At 42.9% G+C, this 17,218-nt stretch overlaps 6 protein-coding genes across 6 annotated transcripts; 2 read left to right on the top strand and 4 right to left on the bottom strand.

The window, feature by feature from the left end:
* The first annotated feature begins 1,766 nt into the window (after positions 1–1,766).
* BCR41DRAFT_67425 (hypothetical protein) lies at positions 1,767–6,151 on the top strand. Its single transcript, XM_022030974.1, has 2 exons — positions 1,767–3,227; positions 3,335–6,151. The coding sequence occupies exons 1-2, from the start codon at positions 2,249–2,251 to the stop codon at positions 5,941–5,943; spliced, it is 3,588 nt and encodes a 1,195-aa protein (XP_021885820.1). The 5' UTR covers positions 1,767–2,248; the 3' UTR covers positions 5,944–6,151.
* Positions 6,152–6,448: 297 nt separating this feature from the next.
* On the bottom strand, positions 6,449–8,305 carry BCR41DRAFT_344703 (Ssl1-like-domain-containing protein). The gene is made up of 5 exons (XM_022022573.1): positions 8,090–8,305; positions 7,618–7,953; positions 7,305–7,483; positions 6,863–7,193; positions 6,449–6,763 (listed from the first exon to the last, which is right to left on the bottom strand). The coding sequence occupies exons 1-5, from the start codon at positions 8,287–8,289 to the stop codon at positions 6,502–6,504; spliced, it is 1,308 nt and encodes a 435-aa protein (XP_021885819.1). The 5' UTR covers positions 8,290–8,305; the 3' UTR covers positions 6,449–6,501.
* A 33-nt stretch (positions 8,306–8,338) lies between these two features.
* On the top strand, positions 8,339–10,249 carry BCR41DRAFT_344702 (hypothetical protein). The gene has a single exon (XM_022022572.1). It carries the CDS (start codon positions 8,530–8,532, stop codon positions 10,192–10,194), a length of 1,665 nt encoding a protein of 554 aa, XP_021885818.1. The 5' UTR covers positions 8,339–8,529; the 3' UTR covers positions 10,195–10,249.
* Positions 10,250–10,259: 10 nt separating this feature from the next.
* BCR41DRAFT_344700 (glutathione S-transferase) lies at positions 10,260–11,365 on the bottom strand. Its single transcript, XM_022022571.1, has 3 exons — positions 11,085–11,365; positions 10,634–10,990; positions 10,260–10,530 (listed from the first exon to the last, which is right to left on the bottom strand). Exons 1-3 carry the CDS (start codon positions 11,247–11,249, stop codon positions 10,327–10,329), a joined length of 726 nt encoding a protein of 241 aa, XP_021885817.1. The 5' UTR covers positions 11,250–11,365; the 3' UTR covers positions 10,260–10,326.
* Positions 11,366–11,877: 512 nt separating this feature from the next.
* BCR41DRAFT_344694 (hypothetical protein) lies at positions 11,878–14,476 on the bottom strand. Its single transcript, XM_022022570.1, has 2 exons — positions 12,508–14,476; positions 11,878–12,168 (listed from the first exon to the last, which is right to left on the bottom strand). Exons 1-2 carry the CDS (start codon positions 14,413–14,415, stop codon positions 12,145–12,147), a joined length of 1,932 nt encoding a protein of 643 aa, XP_021885816.1. The 5' UTR covers positions 14,416–14,476; the 3' UTR covers positions 11,878–12,144.
* Positions 14,477–15,003: 527 nt separating this feature from the next.
* BCR41DRAFT_344691 (hypothetical protein) lies at positions 15,004–16,891 on the bottom strand. The gene has a single exon (XM_022022569.1). It carries the CDS (start codon positions 16,865–16,867, stop codon positions 15,032–15,034), a length of 1,836 nt encoding a protein of 611 aa, XP_021885815.1. The 5' UTR covers positions 16,868–16,891; the 3' UTR covers positions 15,004–15,031.
* Positions 16,892–17,218: the final 327 nt, after the last annotated feature.

Raw genomic sequence — 17,218 nt, 5'->3', positions numbered from 1 at the left:
TACATTGCAATTGTCGGATATGGAGACATGTCTTTGTTTGTTATTTTGTTTTTCCCGCCAAACAAAACACGGAGGTCAAAGACACAACCTGGAGGGGAAAAAAAAAAAAAAACAAAAAAAAGACAGAGGCGACATTAACATCGGTGACTGAAGGCAAAGGACAAAGAATTCCGTTGACTGTGCTTGATGATGTGATGACCATATTCTCTTTCTTTTAGTATATACTACATTTTAAGAAAAAAAAAAAAAAAAAAAAAAGAGCATGGGATTGGAGATGCATGGGACTAGAGCTTTTTTTCGAGAGTATATGAATTAGGGGGCTAAAGCAACTTTACAGATTCAATTCATTCCATTCCCCTGTCTCCCGTGTAAATAAGCATGGCCAATGGTGTAGTCCACCCAATCACCCTCAATCCTCGCCTCAGGGTCAGTGAAATAAGCATGGCATCCCTGTTCACCATATTGCCCGTCTCTCTCTTTCTCTTTGCTCTAAACTTCTTTGCTCTTACTTCTTCTTCCTTCTCTCCTCTTCTTCCCCACCTTCCTTTGGGGTTGCTGCTGTTGTTGCTATTGCTGTCGCCTTTTCTACTTCTACTCTTTCCATCTCTACCCGGACTGTTGTCTCATTTTCCATTCCTATCTAACCACCACCATCACCATCACCACCACCACTATCTCAACTATCTCCACTATCTCCACTCTCTTTACTATCACCTATTCTCTTTCACCCCAACTCGACTACCAAAGCAGCAGTATCAATATCAGCATACCGCATCCTAACCACCTTCGGCACACATTTCTAGGCATATCTCTTCAGATTTGACAGAGCCAACAGGGGGTGTGATAAAAAAAAAAAAAAAAAAAAAAAGGCTCTAGACTTTTGAGACCCTTGTCTACAACACCAACTTTGAACGCACAACAATATCGATGACAGTATCGTAAGAGACATTGTCAGAGGTATAGTAAGGTTCAGCTTATCCCGCCACTCCTTAGCGCGCTCCATCCACTCAGTCTCTGAGTCGTCGACTTTGCATTTTACCATTTCCAACCGCTCTTGCCTTTACTTCACCCTTCGTCGTCAACATTCCTATCCCCATCATCACTCATCGTTATCACATTCTGAATCAAGTAGAGAAAGGAGGACAATTTGATCGATACTATTGTAGGATACAGCTCCGGCAGTGCCACTAACGGTTGGAACATTAGTGGCAAAAATAGCAGCACAACAGTCCTTCGAACAGACAAAACTACCGAATCAAGAGTCGGAAGCGGTGTACATCTTGAAACAAATATACGAAACTCAGGAACATTAACGGCATCATCATTCCTACTAAGTCGCGACTGACGACAGCGGGCTATCGCTACTACCTCCACTATCGCCTCAACAAAAAAGAAAGGAACAAAAAAGGCCAAGTGCACTGAGCTTGTTGGCGATCCATTTGTGAGTAATAATAAACAGACTATCAGCCCCCCACAATCTTTTCCTCACACCGCTCCTTGCCTTCAAAACCAGTCTTGATCTTGTTTCCATATTTTCCCATCCTACCTGATTCGCACCCAACATCTATAAGGGAGCTCTTGCTCGCCCTTATTCCCTGTCTTGCCCATTAGTCCATGATTTCTCACTTGTTTGAACCTTTCCTCATATAATTCTGCCCTGTGGCCTTGCTTAGTACCTTTTAGTCCTCTGCAGATCCACATATCTCTCGACCCAGTGGTTGCTCTCCCCCAATCTTGCGGTTCTCATTAAATAGGCCTATCTAACAAGCTTAACGTTCAAGCATAGGCATATTACCATTCATATCGTACCCTGTAAACATAAGGGTTGAGCCGCTGTCACGTCTGCAGCATAAGGGGAAAAGCATTCCATCTTTAACCAGGATCTAACAGGAAGAATTAATAGCAGCGATTTGCTTTAATCTGTCCATAACGACCATTAAGGCTACCAATACTACTTCTTATCTCTGAAGGTTAAGGAGATTCATCTTCGGTCCTCTTCTCCTTCATTTCCCGCGGAGCGGAAGATTCCTTCAACATTCGGGGGTTAGGCAGCTTGGGTCGGAGTAGCAGCAGTACCGCTCGTCCTGGCGGTGGCAAGGGCGGTACTGTTGCAGTCAATGACAGCTCCGTAGCATTTCCCAATACTTCTGTATCACCTACAGCATCTGGAAATGGATCTAGAACAAGCCCAGTCCAGAAACGCAAGTCGTGGTCATTCTTCACATCATTTAAGAACCGACGTACCTCAATGCCAGTGCAGTCTTCCTCAGTCGAACAAGACAAAGCAGCATCGCTCATCAAGAAGGGCCAGTTATCGCTGCTTATCGAATCCTCTCGAGGACTCAGTCAGAAGGACACCCACAGGAGCCCAGCACAAGAAACCAATGGCCACACTCTTTTGCAACAGCGACAGTTGTCACAACAATCTATTTCAAAGGGATCAGTTACTAATGCCAGTTCTTCTGACTTTACCCCAGTCCCTGCTACAAGAACTAGTATTGATGCATCTTCTACGTTGGTTCCACAAGAACGCTCCCTGCTCTCATCGGCAGGCTTTATGTCCCGCTCCCGAAGAGTTTCTACAAAGAGCTCTTCAGGTATGGACCATAATACATCTGCAGAACCCGTTAACAAAAACAAAGTCCACATCGAAATACTTCAGAATAAAGCATCATCCGACGTATCGCCCGATCAGCCATCTCTGCAACAATCAACTCAAGCACAAGCAATATCCCAAGTTCAATCTATACCCATGCGGACACAGCCAGAGATCCAATCTTCCCAGTCTCAACAGTCTCAACAGCCAGTACCGCAGAAACACAAGCGCCGAAGATCATATATACCTAATATACCTACAAGTTTGATCACCTCTAATCTGGCCAGGTTCGTCAGTGGGAATCATAACGCATCATCGCCAACAGGGTCATCATCCACAACAGGTGCTGGGCTAAGTCAAGCAAATTCACCGCGGTCACCTCGCTCTCCAAAGATAGTCTCAGCTGGTGCGCATGCAAGCACAGGTACGGGATTTCCTATCTCTGGTGGCCCTGCAGGCACCTCATCGTCATCTAGAATTACTGATCAGCACCAATCCAAAGCGGGAGACGACGATCGAAGCTCTTCTGCCTCACAACAATCCCAATCGATACTGACTGATGGAGCCGTGCTAACGATTGAGCAGTTCAAGTGGTGCAGTATCAGTTGTTGTAACGAAATAAGGAATCGAGGTAAGATTGAATGTTAAGAGAAAAAACAAAACAATATATATATTTATAAAGAAAAGAATATTAAAAGTTCTTGTCTTTCATAATCCTTGATAATAAAATCTTCATAGTGGCCAAACAACGGATTGAGTTTCACAAGCCTTCTCAAATGCCTTCTGGCTCAAATCCGGACGTTGCTATGAACCCGTCGACGTCATCTATTGTGCCCCCACCACAACGTAAACTCGAAAAACCTAGTAAAGTGAGTCGATTTAACAGCGGTCTCTTGCAACCTTTGGGATCTACACAGTCTGTAGCCGACACAACACCACTCAAAGATGATGCTCGTGGGACATTACAAGCCCTCTTGCAGGTGATGGCCATGTCAACGGCAGATGACACTTCCACATCAGGACAATCACGACGTGACAGTGCACAGGACCCTTTGGCGGGAAGTGCAACAGTAGCGTTCTATCACGGATCGTCCATGGCGCAGCCTCAAAATCCATCTCTACTATCGTTAATGAATGGTAGCAACAATAGTACTGGAGGAGGTTCATTTCAATCACTTGTGCCATCAGCGGCCTCTACCACCAACACAAATACAGCAGTGGGATCACCATCGCAACAACAGCAGAATCAGCAACACATCGGAAGCCCTGCGCTAAGGCGGCTGCGGAGCAAAAGGTCTCAATCAAAGCTGGCGCTTGCTCAAGCCAATGATGCAATTCTAAACCCTCTCTCACTGGAAGAGCTAGTCCGTCTATTGGCGTGCACACTTTCGCTAGCACCGGAAGAATGGATCCCAACCCATCTGTATGATTTCTTTGTACGACCCCAAGGGCGGAAATACCGCGACTTGGTCGAGCTCTTGCCTACACAAAGCCAGAGAATATTAAAATATGTGCTTGAAACTGTTGATGCGTTAGTTGATTCTGCGGTTATGGTCACTTTGACTATACTCCAACAATACCAACAGCAACAACCAGAACAGATAGATGCTTCAACGCCTGTTCCAACAAAAACCAAGAATACCGCCTCTTCAATAGTAGCTGCATGGAGTGGAGTTGGGTCGTCTTCAGAGAGTAGCAATCAAGGATCAGGTAGTTTAAGGCAACAATTGTCGCAGGTACATTTGCGAGCAAAGAATGACGTCTTTGGGACGAGCAGCAACGGAAGCGGTAACGGTAGTGGCAACAACAATAATATCAAGGCAGGATCTGACGCTAATGTGGTTGCCAATCTAATCTTGGCGCTCACAACTACCACTGAGTCGACGTCTTCGTCTCTCTCGACATCAGCTTTCCTTTCACCACCTCCAACGTCATCTGCTGCAATACAACCTGGCATCAAATGCAAGTTGACTGACCCATACAATTATTCAGAAGCAGATCTTCAGGAAATCGCGGTCCGACATCGTAAACGAAGAGCTATTTTGGATAGTTTTGCGGGACTGGTATTCCGGTCACGACAAGATGCATCGACCAATTATTATGGATCCGAAATCTCGTTGGGTCGAGATGCCATGATCCTAAGGCACGTGTCAGCGGCATTGGCAGAGGAAGTAGCCGCGGCACAAGCGGACGAAAAAGGCAAAAGCAAAAGACGGCATTCTTCGGTGGCCTCATCAACGCCTACTTCAGCAGCCGGGACAACAACGATGAATGCACGTCTTCAGGCTGCCGAAAGGGAACGAGAGGCACAACTGAAAGCATTTGAAAATCTAATGTTCGCATTTGAAGAGGAGTATAATGTACACAAGAAACCACTGCTCACTGCAGCTACATCAAAGCCCCATGCAGATGGTGAACTGGCAACAGATGCTAATGCAACTGGATGGACAGGGATGGCATCTAATGCAGCATACACGAGAGCTTTGGCGATGCAGAGTTTGTCCAATACTTCTCCGTACAGCATGACATCTGGTCAGCCGCATCTTCACACAACATCAGGATTTACTGCCCTGCCGCCTCCTCCTCGTCAGGCCCGATCGTTAACAAACGCTGCAGCTTCAACAGCAGCAACAGACCTGGCCACAGTCCGGTCATCGCTTTCATTGCCACCATGGCGCAAGGGCTCTGTAAACTCCAACTCCTCTTCATTGGGAAATAGCCACCACCCTCAGCATCAGAATCTGCACCTTCATGTACCAGCAATAGCCACAGCTTCAGCTGGGCCACAAGGGCAAGGGCAAGAGACCGAGCAAAAGAATACTGCTGAAGGGAGTTTTTTGAAAAAGGAATCATCCACTGCTACGGACATAGGTGTAAACACGAGCACAGCCTTGTCTGGGGAAAGAGCAAAACGACTCAATTCAGAACCTACAAGACCAAGACCTGAACTGTATACGCTCCTCGCATCATCATCCAATGCCTCTAATTCGGCACCCGTTACCCAAGACTTCACACATAAGCAAACGTCGTCCTCCACTTCAAACTTGGAAGGAAATAAAAACGAGAAGGAAAAAGGAAAGCCTCTGAATCAGAGCGAGGATCAGGAAAAGGATTCAAATGAGCCCAATAAGCAGCAAAGCCCCAACCAGCGCAGGCAACGAAGGATGTCGGCTACATTGTCAGCTTCTTGGTCGACATGGAAAGATCATCTTCTAGTCTTGGAGGAAGAGGAACTGGCGGTTTTAGAACATTCCTCGGACTCTGAGGAAGATCCTGCACTTGCACGTGCACGCCTTTTGGCAAAAGGAAGCACACCATCAACAACTACAACATCTGCAGCTTCATAAAAAAAAAAAAAAAAAAAAAAAAAAGAGTAAAAGTTACCAGGAAAGTCAAGGAAGGGGATGACGGCAAATGTACATATTGTCATATAATACCAACTTCACTTGTACACGCACGCATATTCATTCATAATCATCCACATTCAATTTCACCATAATCATGCAACATATCCTTACATCGCATCAAAAAAAAGTTCGAAGATCTACAGTTCCAAAATCATTGAACTAGGAAGGAAGACACCCGGAGGCGGCTTTAGATAAGTAAAGGTGATCATATCTTCCCTCAATACGATGGCAAAAAGGAAGCAAGCAGATGCAATTACTTCAATTTAGAATAGCCTTAATATTTATTTTAATTCCATTAAACAGCATAATTATCTAATGTCTCTCAAAGCAATACTTGTGCACGATTGCAGGGTAGGATGGGATCTCTGTTTATTTTATACATGACATGGCAAGAAGCCATAGAAATATACTTTTACCAAAAATTGAAAAGAAAAATAATAATAATCATCTTTATGGTAAATGTTGTGGCAGCGATAATTTTTGATCCTTTCACAACCACTATTTCTGAACCGTAGCTTTAGGAATATTTGCAGTAGCCATTGCTTTGGGTTTACCAAACAGACGCCGAGGTTGACTTAAACAACCAGGACAATTATGTAAAACATCATGGATGAATAAATCACAGTCTGCACAGAAGGTCTTGTCACACAGCTTGCATTGATATCGTCCCGCATCTGTCGTCGCCTGCAATTGAAGACTAACTTTATGCGGACTCAGGAATGACTTTTGGCATGAAAAACAGGCTGTTGTCGCAGCAGCACTGAAACAGGCAGGTGAACAGGCGCGGGCGGAAACATTTAGCAATCTTAATAGTCATTTTAGGTGGGTGCATTAGCAAAACAAACAAGAACGAACATACTCTTTCCATGCGACTTCAATAAAATTTTCGACCGGGAAAAGATGATGATAACTTCTGGCGAGCAATGGGCTGGAGACCAACGTCAGAGTACAGATATCACACTCTGTGGGTATATCGCACAATTTGGAATTGCACCGTGGACAAATGTATCCACCAAGTGTTAGTTTGTTATGACAAGCACAGAGTGTGGCCGCACTCTCGTTGGATCGTGCTGGAAATCCCATTTGTACAAGGTTAGATGATGTTTTTGTGGTCGTGACAGCCGTCGGAGGAATTACTTCGAATAACAAGTCGCGATAATGGCCTTCGTTCATAGCTACGCCAAATGTTCCTTGATAAAGAAAAAAAAAAAAAAAAAAAAAAAAAAGATTCTGGTAAGAAACATCATATGCTGATATGCATATCCTTCTTAATCCATAGATCTTTGCTACCTATCGTTTACCTTTTGTTTGTGTCGACAAAGACTTTAGTACTTGAACTTCTGCTGCTAATGCAATGACTGATGCACGGATATTATCCTGTACAAGCTGTGCTATTGTATCATGGATGTTTCCAGGATCTGTTGTCGTTAATGATCCCATGATGACTAAAATCTCCCGAGAACCATGCGCTGGTACGTGACTAAATCCAGCCAGAAAGGTAAATGAAAGAAAAAAAAAAAAACTGGATGTCAACAACTATTACAATTATTCATAAATTGGGAGACGCTCAAATACAGAGTATATATATCAGACTTGTTAACCCAGATTTTTTACATCAAAGAATTTCTTGCCAACTCCAATGCATTTTGCAAAGAGGGTTCGCCACCAACTTCTTGAAACTTCTTCATCTTGAGAGTACGAATATGTTCTGTGGGGTTTCCACTCAGTTCTGTCAACTTTTCAGCCAATCCGTCCTTTGTTCCGATCAATCCAATTTGGGAGATGGGATTTTGATCAAAATATTCGGCTACGAATGCTTCCAAATATGTAAAAGTAAGTGACAAACGTGAAGGTCGAAGGTCTTTCTCCTGCATTGAGCTGGATAGATCGACAATTATAAACAGGTGGCGAATAATCCCGCGTTGAATGGGATCAGTGTCCCGCAGTTGTCTAAAAGCAATAAAAAGAGATATTAGAAGCTGTGCGCCACCATTCCAGCATCATCAAGCTTCTCCTCGTGTGGATTTGCTTTATTTTTTTCTTTTCTTTTTTTTTTTTTTCTTTTTTTTTCCTATTAGCCATTTACCGCTTGCGCTTTGCCGCTTGTTGTAGACTGTTGACGACGCCAGCGAGACTTCCATGTTCATCTTCTTGAAGAACGTCCCAACTGCGTTTGTATTCTTCCTCCCATGCATAGTTGGCCTGGTTATTCTGTAATGATGAGTCGTCTACGTCAATAATATCATCGTCGTCCTCATCCACCTGTCTACGTCCGTTTGTTGCCATTCTTTTTTTTTTTTTTTTTTTTTTTTACTTTTTAATAGGGCTGAAACGAAATGAGAAATGAATAACTTTCACTGCAAAATAAGCTTTCTGTGTGGCTTTTGGCTATTGCTTTAAATGCTTTGCCACTGTTATGTCAACGGTTTCTATTCTTTTCTTTCCAACTCAGACTTTGAAGGATACGACAATAGCTTCAGCCGAGGAAAGACAGGACATAGTTGAATTAATCCTTTGCTCCTTGACATGAATTCATTCACATCGTCTTCGCCATCAGCATCTACTGTAGCCTATCCACAGTACCAGAAAGAACAACAACAACAACAACAGCAGCAACAGCAACAGCAGCAACTACAGCAGCAACAGCAGCAACTACAACTGCAACAGCAGCAACCACAACTACAACAGCAACCACAACAACAACTACAACTACAACAACAGCAGCAACTACAGCTACAGCAGCAACTACAGCTACAGCAGCAACTACAGCAGCAGCAGCAACTACAGCAGCAGCAGCAGCAATTACAGCAACAGCTCCGACATATACCATTACAAAAGCTATATGAACTACACAGGCTATTACAGCAACAGCAGCGACAACAGTCACCACAGCAACAGCAACAGCAACAGCAACAGCAACAGCAACAGCAACAGCAACAGCAACAGCAGCAACAGCAACAGCAACAGCAACAGCAACAGCAGCAACAGCAACAGCAACAAGAACTGGCAGTACTAGGAGTACTGGAACACTTACGACAAAAATCAAAACAACAAGAACAACAGGGGCAACAACAGCCACCGATATTGCAAAATTTACAACATGAGCATCAGCAAGGTCAACAGCAAGATCCACAGCCAGAACTACAACAACATGTCAATGGCCTACAGCCAACTCAGTCGTCGATCCCAATTCCTCCAATATCCACAAGCTCTGAAACACAAGACGTCATTGAGATCCAGTTGTGTATGCGCAGATCTTTTCGGCAGAATCGGACTCGCCTTGATCAAAAGGGTTGCCCTATCAGGTGGAAGCACAGTCTTATTACCGATACATTCCAGACCCTTGTTTCCCATATAAAAAGCCATGTCGAACGCCTTGGCAATTGGCAGTGGCGTGAAGATTCACCTCCTTATCTTCAGCCATATTTTAACTCTTATCCAAGGTCATATCTGGAGTTGACAGAGCAAAACTGTCGAAGACATTTACAAATGGCTTGGCTAAGAGAGATAAGTCGTTTGAAACGTATAGACGTCGCGGAGTCAAAGGATCGTGATTATCAAGCTTGCGTTAATATCCATGTCTACCTGGAGCCGAAAGATTCATCACTACCGACTGCAATGATTCCTAGTACCCATCCCAGCCCAACAAGAAATGGGAAATTGGCCTCGATATCAACCATACCAATAACTGAGGGAGCTATGCCGGCAAGGACACCGGATTCAGGGCATAGTTTGACTAAGGATCGATCAATAATGCAAGACACCAGACAAGACAATTCACTTAACACAATAGCTCCGCCGTCACTTCCACTTCCATCAACAACAATGGTACCGGAAATAACGGCAACAGCACCAAAGCCAGCACCCACCTCAATATTACCATCAACACAAACAACAATATCCACATTGTTGTTACCATTATTATCCTCTTCATCACTCTATTCACCAGAAATGATGACTCATCCATTGATCACTCCAGAACGAATTACAGCAGCCAAACGTCTTGTAGATATCGATTACTACCTATCAGCAAAGGGTATAAAGAGAATACCTCCGCAGGATAAACCCGCAGTACCGGAAGAAAAAAAAGAATATCGAGCCGTTAGAGTCAATTTGAACGGCAGTGAAGTGACTCTAGATGTGGAGCTAAATAGTCTCAAGGATGCATTGGATATCACTGAAACAAAGTGAAAAAGAAAAGAAAAAAAAATGCATAGTGTAAATAATTCAAAAATGGAAAATGGAGAAAAACAAAATAAAGTAGAATAGAAAAGTTCTTGCAACATCTTTATGACTGATGTAAAATATCTTGGACAACTATTTCTAAAAATTGCAATATTGCTTGTTATTCTCAGCATAAGTCTTCCATTGCTCACTAGCCTTCCATTCCGCATACTTTGGCAGACTTTCAAGATGGTCGTAGACTGCCATGATGGCTGGCGTCTTCTCACGGGAGATATGTCGATCGCCTGTGAGTGTAATGATATTATCAATGCAAGTCGCAGTCTTGATATCTGCCAATGTCAACTAAAAAAAATAAAATAAAATAAAATAAAATAAAATAAAATTAGCAAGTGGAATTGTGGGACTATGAAAGCGTAAGCACTTTTTTTAATAATAATAATAATACCTTGTTACCAACGTAATGGCCATTCGATCCATTTTTCTTCAGGGCTCGCTCGTGATATTCGACCCATTCTGGTAAGATAGACCCAGCCCAGATCTCCATCATTTGGTCATAGTTCTCTTTAGGGGCTCTAACGACAGTCGTAACCAGTTTATCGAACATGGACTGAGTCGAAGAATGATACATCCTGATCAAGTTATTCTCCCACACATTGTCCCCTGTCCAGCCATACTTTGAGCCAATATAAAACTCGATCACGCTCAGTTCTGCCAGCTCAACGGTCTCTCCTGTCGCAGGGACGGTTTCGTAAAGCACTGGCATAGCACCAAGAGGTGTGTTAGGCTTCTCTGCCTTCCAATCCTATGAAAAGGCGAAAAGAAGAATGAAAAGAAGAACATTGGAAAGCCAATTCAGAGTTGTGATGGGAACAAAAGTATGTCACTATCTCACTTACTACAGGATGAGTGAATGTATAATCAGCGTCAGACATGGCAAACATAGCGCGAAGACCCGTCACGACGCCATGAATATGAAAGTACAAAAGCTGGTACTTGTTTTCTTTAACTCTGCCCAGACGAGACACAGTCTCGGCAGAAGGATTTTGAGCTTCGACCACCATGATTATATGTGATAAGAATGTATGTATGTGTTTATCGGATTCTGTTAAGAGTAGATAAATGATTAAGGAATGAGCTTAGAGAAGGGGTTGTTGTTTTTACTTATTTTTTGTTTCGTTGTATCTGTTGATAAAGTGGGGAACAAGGGCCATTTTATATCTCGGTACACATCCATATCTCTCTCGTTCATTTTCGTTTATAAAAAAAAAGGAAATAAAGGATATACGCCGCATATTTTTGATCACGATTAGAGCTGAACGGTTAATTGAAATTACAGCTACGCAGAGCGGCGTGTGTTGTTTGTTGAACATGAGTTGACTACTTTGGAAATCTCCTCATTCGGAGGAGCGAATAATATCCGAGCGACTGAACCCTGGGTGTTACGGTAGAAAAAAGAGGAGGGGAAAGGAGAAGTTGGTATCTATTTCTTATCTGAGAGTACACATTCCCCCCCCCCCCCCCTCAAAAAAAAAAAAAAAAAAGCATATTATGCCCTAATTTGGAAACGCGGTTCTCGATCTCATCAAATGCTGCGCATCAAATGAAAATGTCAGATGACGACAAGCTGCAGCAAGCAAGAAGATTTTACTGAGAAAGCGTTACTTTGCAAATTCTGCTAACCCTTGCTCCGTCTTTTTTTTTTTCCCCAACATTAGCGCTCATTATAACATACCAGACCATAGAAGGCTTTATCAGATGCACCTATGTTGGAAGGAAACCATATTCCATCAGTTTCTATAAGCTACTCAGTTCGAAAGGCTTTATTGATTAGCTATACGGCTCCACTTGGGGCTTTATGGAAACCAAGGCTTTATTCTTTTCTATTCCTCGATTGTTTCAGATATATAAATATAAAGCACTGGATTGTTTGGTGACTAAGGATGGTGATAAACAATCCTAGGATAGCAAAAAACATCCAAGGTATGCCTGTGTGGCCATTCAAAAAAACGAACTACCCTTAGGGGCAGAGGGCGTGAAAGCAAAGACAACAATACATCAATTATTATTCTGTTTATCATCTTGAATGATGTTCACTCGGAAGGAAATAAAAACATATTGCTTAGCATTCCTCACGAATATCCATAATAGCTCTTATATTCGAGCCTACAAGTGCTCATCCCTTAACAACAAAAAACATAGATCCGGCTTACTTTAAAGACTTGAAAATATCTTTCTCTTTCTCAAATTAACATGCACAAGCCTTTTTTTTTTTTTTTTTTTTTTTTTTTAAACGGAACGATGGTTGACGCTAATATGAAGACGAGGACAAAGATCCTGTATTGTCTCTCCAAATCGCTCTGGTATACGGGCCGACACCTCCAGCTCTTTTAATTGGGACCAATGTTCCATCATCCATCTTGCTTCTTCTTCCCCCCAATCTAGCCAACCAGATGCAGGACGATAACACAATTCCCTCAATCTCTTCAGCCATTTAAGGTGGCTCAAAAAGCTCGAGTACTTGGTTTGAAGCCTTGACAACATGTTCACAGGGATCATTCCTGTATTTCGAAGCTTCAGCACTTCCAACTGCTTTAACCTTCCGATCTGTAAGAATTGATATTGGAAAAGATCCCAACCACCCGAGGACTTCCATGCTTCCATGTTTTTTTCGTTTGCTTGCTCAAGTTCATCGTGAGAATAAGAATGCTTCAGAAGCGTACTGAGCGTAATGTCCAGCTTTCTCAGTTCAAGGCAACTCCATGGGAGGAGTCGTTGCTGCCTTCTTGGAGCATTGGCACCATCCAGGTCCACTTTGACTTTCAGGAATTGAAGCCGTTCGAGTCCATTTACAAGGATCGAGAAGTGTTCCAATGGGATGGGACGCCAGTTTGTGAACTTAGTCAGGGTCTCAGAATGGTGCTGGACGAGCGCTTCTGCACAGCGATTTCCAATCGTTGCCAGATATGATATCGCCAGTGACTCAAGTGTACTATCATCTCCACCTTTACCACAACCGCCTTTACTTCTGATCTCATCAGCCTCACCCTCTACCCAACTTGTGGCACTATCACTTCTAATGGTGCTTTGGCTATGGCTGACACTACTGGTGTTACATCCCGTTGATCTTATCAGCTCTTCGATGAGCTGCTCTGTGCGTTGGCCACAATTCATGATATCCACCTCGAGATATTTCAATTGCCGTCTGAGTCCTTTCTTCATACTTGGCTTATTAGCTCTTCTAGTCTTCAAGAACTCAACGATCCCCTCAAAAGTTGTTTCATTTGTAATCCCCTGCAGAACCAGCTCTTCAAGTTGTGGACATTTTTCTAAAAGAGGAAGAAGAATTTGTTGTGTGGCGAAGGAGGTCAGCTCAATATGAAGGTGCTGAATAGCGGTGTATGGGGTCTCTTGTAAAAACGTAGCTGTGGCTGCTAGAACATCGCCGCTAGTGGTATCATCACTCTCAGTAGTAGGTGGAGAAATCTGTAACGACAGAGACTCACAACGATGACAGGCCTTGATAATCGTATAAAGCGTCTGCACTGAGAATTGGTTTCCGTTCAGTGTAACTGATCGTACTGGGGACTGCACGTGCTGTTGCCTTTCTGCTTCTGCTTCTGCTGGTAAAGCTGCTGCCACGCGAGAGGCAATTAATTGTAAGAACCCATCCAGAACTTGATGCTGCTCTCCATTAATCCCAATGATGGACAGGCTCTGGATCTTGCCGCATGTCGACAGGATTTGTAGACTTCTGGTAGATTCTATGGCCCATGTAAGGTCAGGAGGAGGAGGAGGAGGAGGAGGAGGGGGAGAAGGAGGATAAGAAGAGAAAGGAAGAGAAGATAATCGAGAAACAGAAAAAGAGGAACAGCCGCGAATCAAAGCTCTAAGGAGGTTGGGAAATGTCCAATCTCGAGTCGTGTCAGACATGATCATGTTAAACATGATTGTATCTAGTTGTTGAACGTGCTCTTTGTGGCGAAATAAAGCCGACAATTGTGTGTCGAGGATGCTTCGATCGTTTTTAGCACCATCACCAATACAGTCACTATTGTTGTTGTTGATGGGATCATTAAAGCCGATAAAGAAGGGATGTCGCCATAGTATGGGTGAGAAACATATAAACCAATGTTTGGAGACCCGGACACATTGTGTCAAGTCGTGCCGGGATAGGTACTGAGATATGTCATTGGAAATATGTGGTAAGTCGAAGATGGAGGTTTTCATGTCCCTTGACTAGACACCCTTCAATGATGGTTACAAAAAAAAAAGTAGGATCAAGGCTTTTGAGAAATGAGGCTTCAAGCAAAGAAAAAAAAAAAAAGAAGTCGACAGATGAAGGATACTAGAAAAAGAAAGGGTAGAAGCAACCCAAAAAAAAAAAAAAAAAAAAAAAAAAATGCAGGGTCAATTGAGTGGGAACATCATTGTACCAAGAGCTGTAGATTAGTTCAATTTCAGGAAATAAAAGTAGAATGAGGATTGGTTTGATTAAACATGCGCCAAAGGCGTGCTAAGATGGTGTATTATTTTTTGTCTTTGTTCACGCGCAACTCAATGTAATGGGCCGACAACTTTAATGCTTTTGATCAACCTTGGTCAGTGCTCTTGGACATCTTGTCATAAAGCGTCGACTCTTTTGGTTACACAGAATAGATGGAGTAGAACAAATGGGAAAAGGATATTCATATTTTTTTATGGCATGGAAGTGTAAGGACATGAAACATTTTAAATATATAAATACACATTTGTATTAAGATTAAAGGTTCATTGATCTTTATGGGCGGTGCAAAATATTCATTCAAACGCCATGACATGTGGACCAATAGTAAACACTTGGATATTAACGCACTGTTGTTACAAGGATCCATGGTCGAAGTGCTATTAGTTTTTCTTTGAAACTTGCTGGCAAAGGAGAAATCAAGGCAACCTCGCTCAGTCTGGGACAATGCTCTATTATCCATGCTGCTTCCTCTTCTCCCAGCTCATAACCAATGAAGTCATTTTTGCGGTATTTCAGTCCTCTCAGTTGCTTCAGTGTCCCAAGGCAACTCAAACACCCCTTGCTCAATGTTAAGACATCAACGCTAATCCTGTCTTTGAGGCTCAATTCTAACTCTCTTAATGCCTCCAACCTTGATATCTGTTTAAAAATGTAGCCAAGGAATCCTTGTGCAGACACGGTCCGTTGCATTCTGTATCTATGATTATGAACTTGATATCTTGCTACATTCATTTTAAGGCTCAGCTCTTTGAGCTGTTGACATGTCCACGAACATAAGATCAGGCTCCTTTCTCCTCCTTCTTCATCGTTGCTGTTACTGATCTCATCCTCTTCACTTTCATCAAGTTGAACTTTAACTTCTATCGACCGTAATTCCCTGAGCCCACTCATAAGAGTAATAAAGACTATATTTTTAATGAGGCGCTTGATTGTAAGTTTGGTGAGTGTCTTGGAGTGATACTGAACGAGAGCCATCCCGCAACGCTGTCCAAATGGCGTTTGGTACATTAGAGATAGAGATTCTAGACCTAGACCATTAATGCCAATACCCTTCCCAACATGACCAGCTTCATCGGTATGACCGTCACCATGACTAGACTCAGGTTGGACAAAGTATCCTGTGGAGCGGATTAACTCTGCCAAGAGCCTTTTTGTTTCAGTCTCATCATGTTTAAGAGTATTCATTATAAGGGATCTCAGTCTAAGTGGATATGTTGTACCCATCATCGTTGTTGTTCTTTTGGAGGCGTTCAAGGCACCGATAACACTCTGTAAAGGCTCAGGAGGCATCATCCCTATTAATCGAAGATCTTTCAACTGGGGTGATCTTTCTAGTAAATGTTTCAGAATGATAGAAGAGCCTGGTGAGACCATATCATAGTGGAGCCTCCGTAAGTTGGTGGTAGAATTATGGGCGCTAGTGGGCTCTAAGGGCATTCCTTCGTCAAAAGCCCTTTTCACAAGCTCAGTCAATTCTACCTCATTGAATTTCTGAGAGTCTTGGTACCGAAAATCACGGCCGTCAAGCTTACTATTAAGGTAAACATTATAAAACTTGGTGGTCCTTATATCCAGAAATTCGCATCGACGACAGGCTATAATAATACGTAAGACTGACTCGGCAGAGTATTTGCTGCCCAGCAGTGACACATGTCGTAGCCTGGGTAAACATGAAGGAGAAAGAGCATGGATTAACTCATCCTGAATCTGTTGATTGTCTCCATTGATCCCAAGGATAGATAGGTCTTCAATCGTAGATAGAGTTGATAGAAACCGTAGAGCCTTGACTGCTTCAGTTCCTGGCATTGTTGCTGTTGATACTCCCGTCGTAATCGTTGATTTTTGTGTCTCATCATCTGGGAGAAGAAAGGACAACGAACGGAGTTTGGGTAATGACCATGGATGTGCTGGGTAATTATCTAGGATCTTCTGGAACATTTTATCGTTGAGTTTCGAGATATCTTCATGATGGCGCAGCAACACTGAGAGTGGTGAATCCCATTTCGCGAATTCGATGGTGTGGTGTGGCTGCAAGTAAAAGCGCTGCCAGAGGGTGCGGGTGAAGATCAGAGACCATTCTCTGGAGACCTGAATACACTTTACTAGCTCTTGTAACGACAAGTACTGCGAAATGTCCTCCTGGATGTGTGCTATCTCAAAAATACTAAGCTGCATTTTGAAGTGGATGTTGAAAACATGAATGGGAGAGAATGTTGCCAATTATTAATGGACAGGTGCCAGTTTTTTATTTGGAAGATACACGTGATTGGTGCACTTCATGAATAAGGTCGTCCTTCTTTGCACCAAACCATTGACTCCTCCCGTTAAGATTTTTTGTGTGTGACTATTCTGCTAAGCCTTTGAAGGGTCTCTTTCTTATTATAATAGCTGGAGGTGTGCAGCTATAAAAACTGCTACCATGACCGCCTCTCCATCCATGCCAAAGCTCAATTCAATTGCAAACAGTTTTTAACTTTAAATATTGGGACATACATATGCTAAAGATCTTGTCAGAGATGCATTGTG

The sequence above is a fragment of the Lobosporangium transversale genome (assembly GCF_002105155.1).
Source record: "Lobosporangium transversale strain NRRL 3116 chromosome Unknown BCR41scaffold_2, whole genome shotgun sequence".
Classification (NCBI taxonomy): domain Eukaryota; kingdom Fungi; phylum Mortierellomycota; class Mortierellomycetes; order Mortierellales; family Mortierellaceae; genus Lobosporangium; species Lobosporangium transversale.
The sequence above is the reverse complement of the archived record's forward strand: the minus strand, read 5'-3'. Positions and strand labels throughout refer to the sequence as shown.

Coding starts and splice junctions, on each gene's coding strand:
- BCR41DRAFT_344703 (XM_022022573.1), bottom strand. CDS start 8,289: ATGGCAACAAACGGACGTAGACAGGTGGATGAGGACGACGATGATATT. Junction 7,954..8,089: donor CAAGCGGCAAAGCGCAAGCG/GTAAATGGCTAA, acceptor TATTGCTTTTAG/ACAACTGCGGGACACTGATC. Junction 7,194..7,304: donor TTTGTCGACACAAACAAAAG/GTAAACGATAGG, acceptor TTCTTTATCAAG/GAACATTTGGCGTAGCTATG.
- BCR41DRAFT_344700 (XM_022022571.1), bottom strand. CDS start 11,249: ATGGTGGTCGAAGCTCAAAATCCTTCTGCCGAGACTGTGTCTCGTCTG. Junction 10,991..11,084: donor ATACATTCACTCATCCTGTA/GTAAGTGAGATA, acceptor GCCTTTTCATAG/GATTGGAAGGCAGAGAAGCC. Junction 10,531..10,633: donor GCCATTACGTTGGTAACAAG/GTATTATTATTA, acceptor TATTTTTTTTAG/TTGACATTGGCAGATATCAA.
- BCR41DRAFT_344702 (XM_022022572.1), top strand. CDS start 8,530: ATGAATTCATTCACATCGTCTTCGCCATCAGCATCTACTGTAGCCTAT.
- BCR41DRAFT_344691 (XM_022022569.1), bottom strand. CDS start 16,867: ATGCAGCTTAGTATTTTTGAGATAGCACACATCCAGGAGGACATTTCG.
- BCR41DRAFT_67425 (XM_022030974.1), top strand. CDS start 2,249: ATGCCAGTGCAGTCTTCCTCAGTCGAACAAGACAAAGCAGCATCGCTC. Junction 3,228..3,334: donor TAACGAAATAAGGAATCGAG/GTAAGATTGAAT, acceptor AAATCTTCATAG/TGGCCAAACAACGGATTGAG.
- BCR41DRAFT_344694 (XM_022022570.1), bottom strand. CDS start 14,415: ATGAAAACCTCCATCTTCGACTTACCACATATTTCCAATGACATATCT. Junction 12,169..12,507: donor TACAGGATCTTTGTCCTCGT/CTTCATATTAGC, acceptor ACACAGGCATAC/CTTGGATGTTTTTTGCTATC.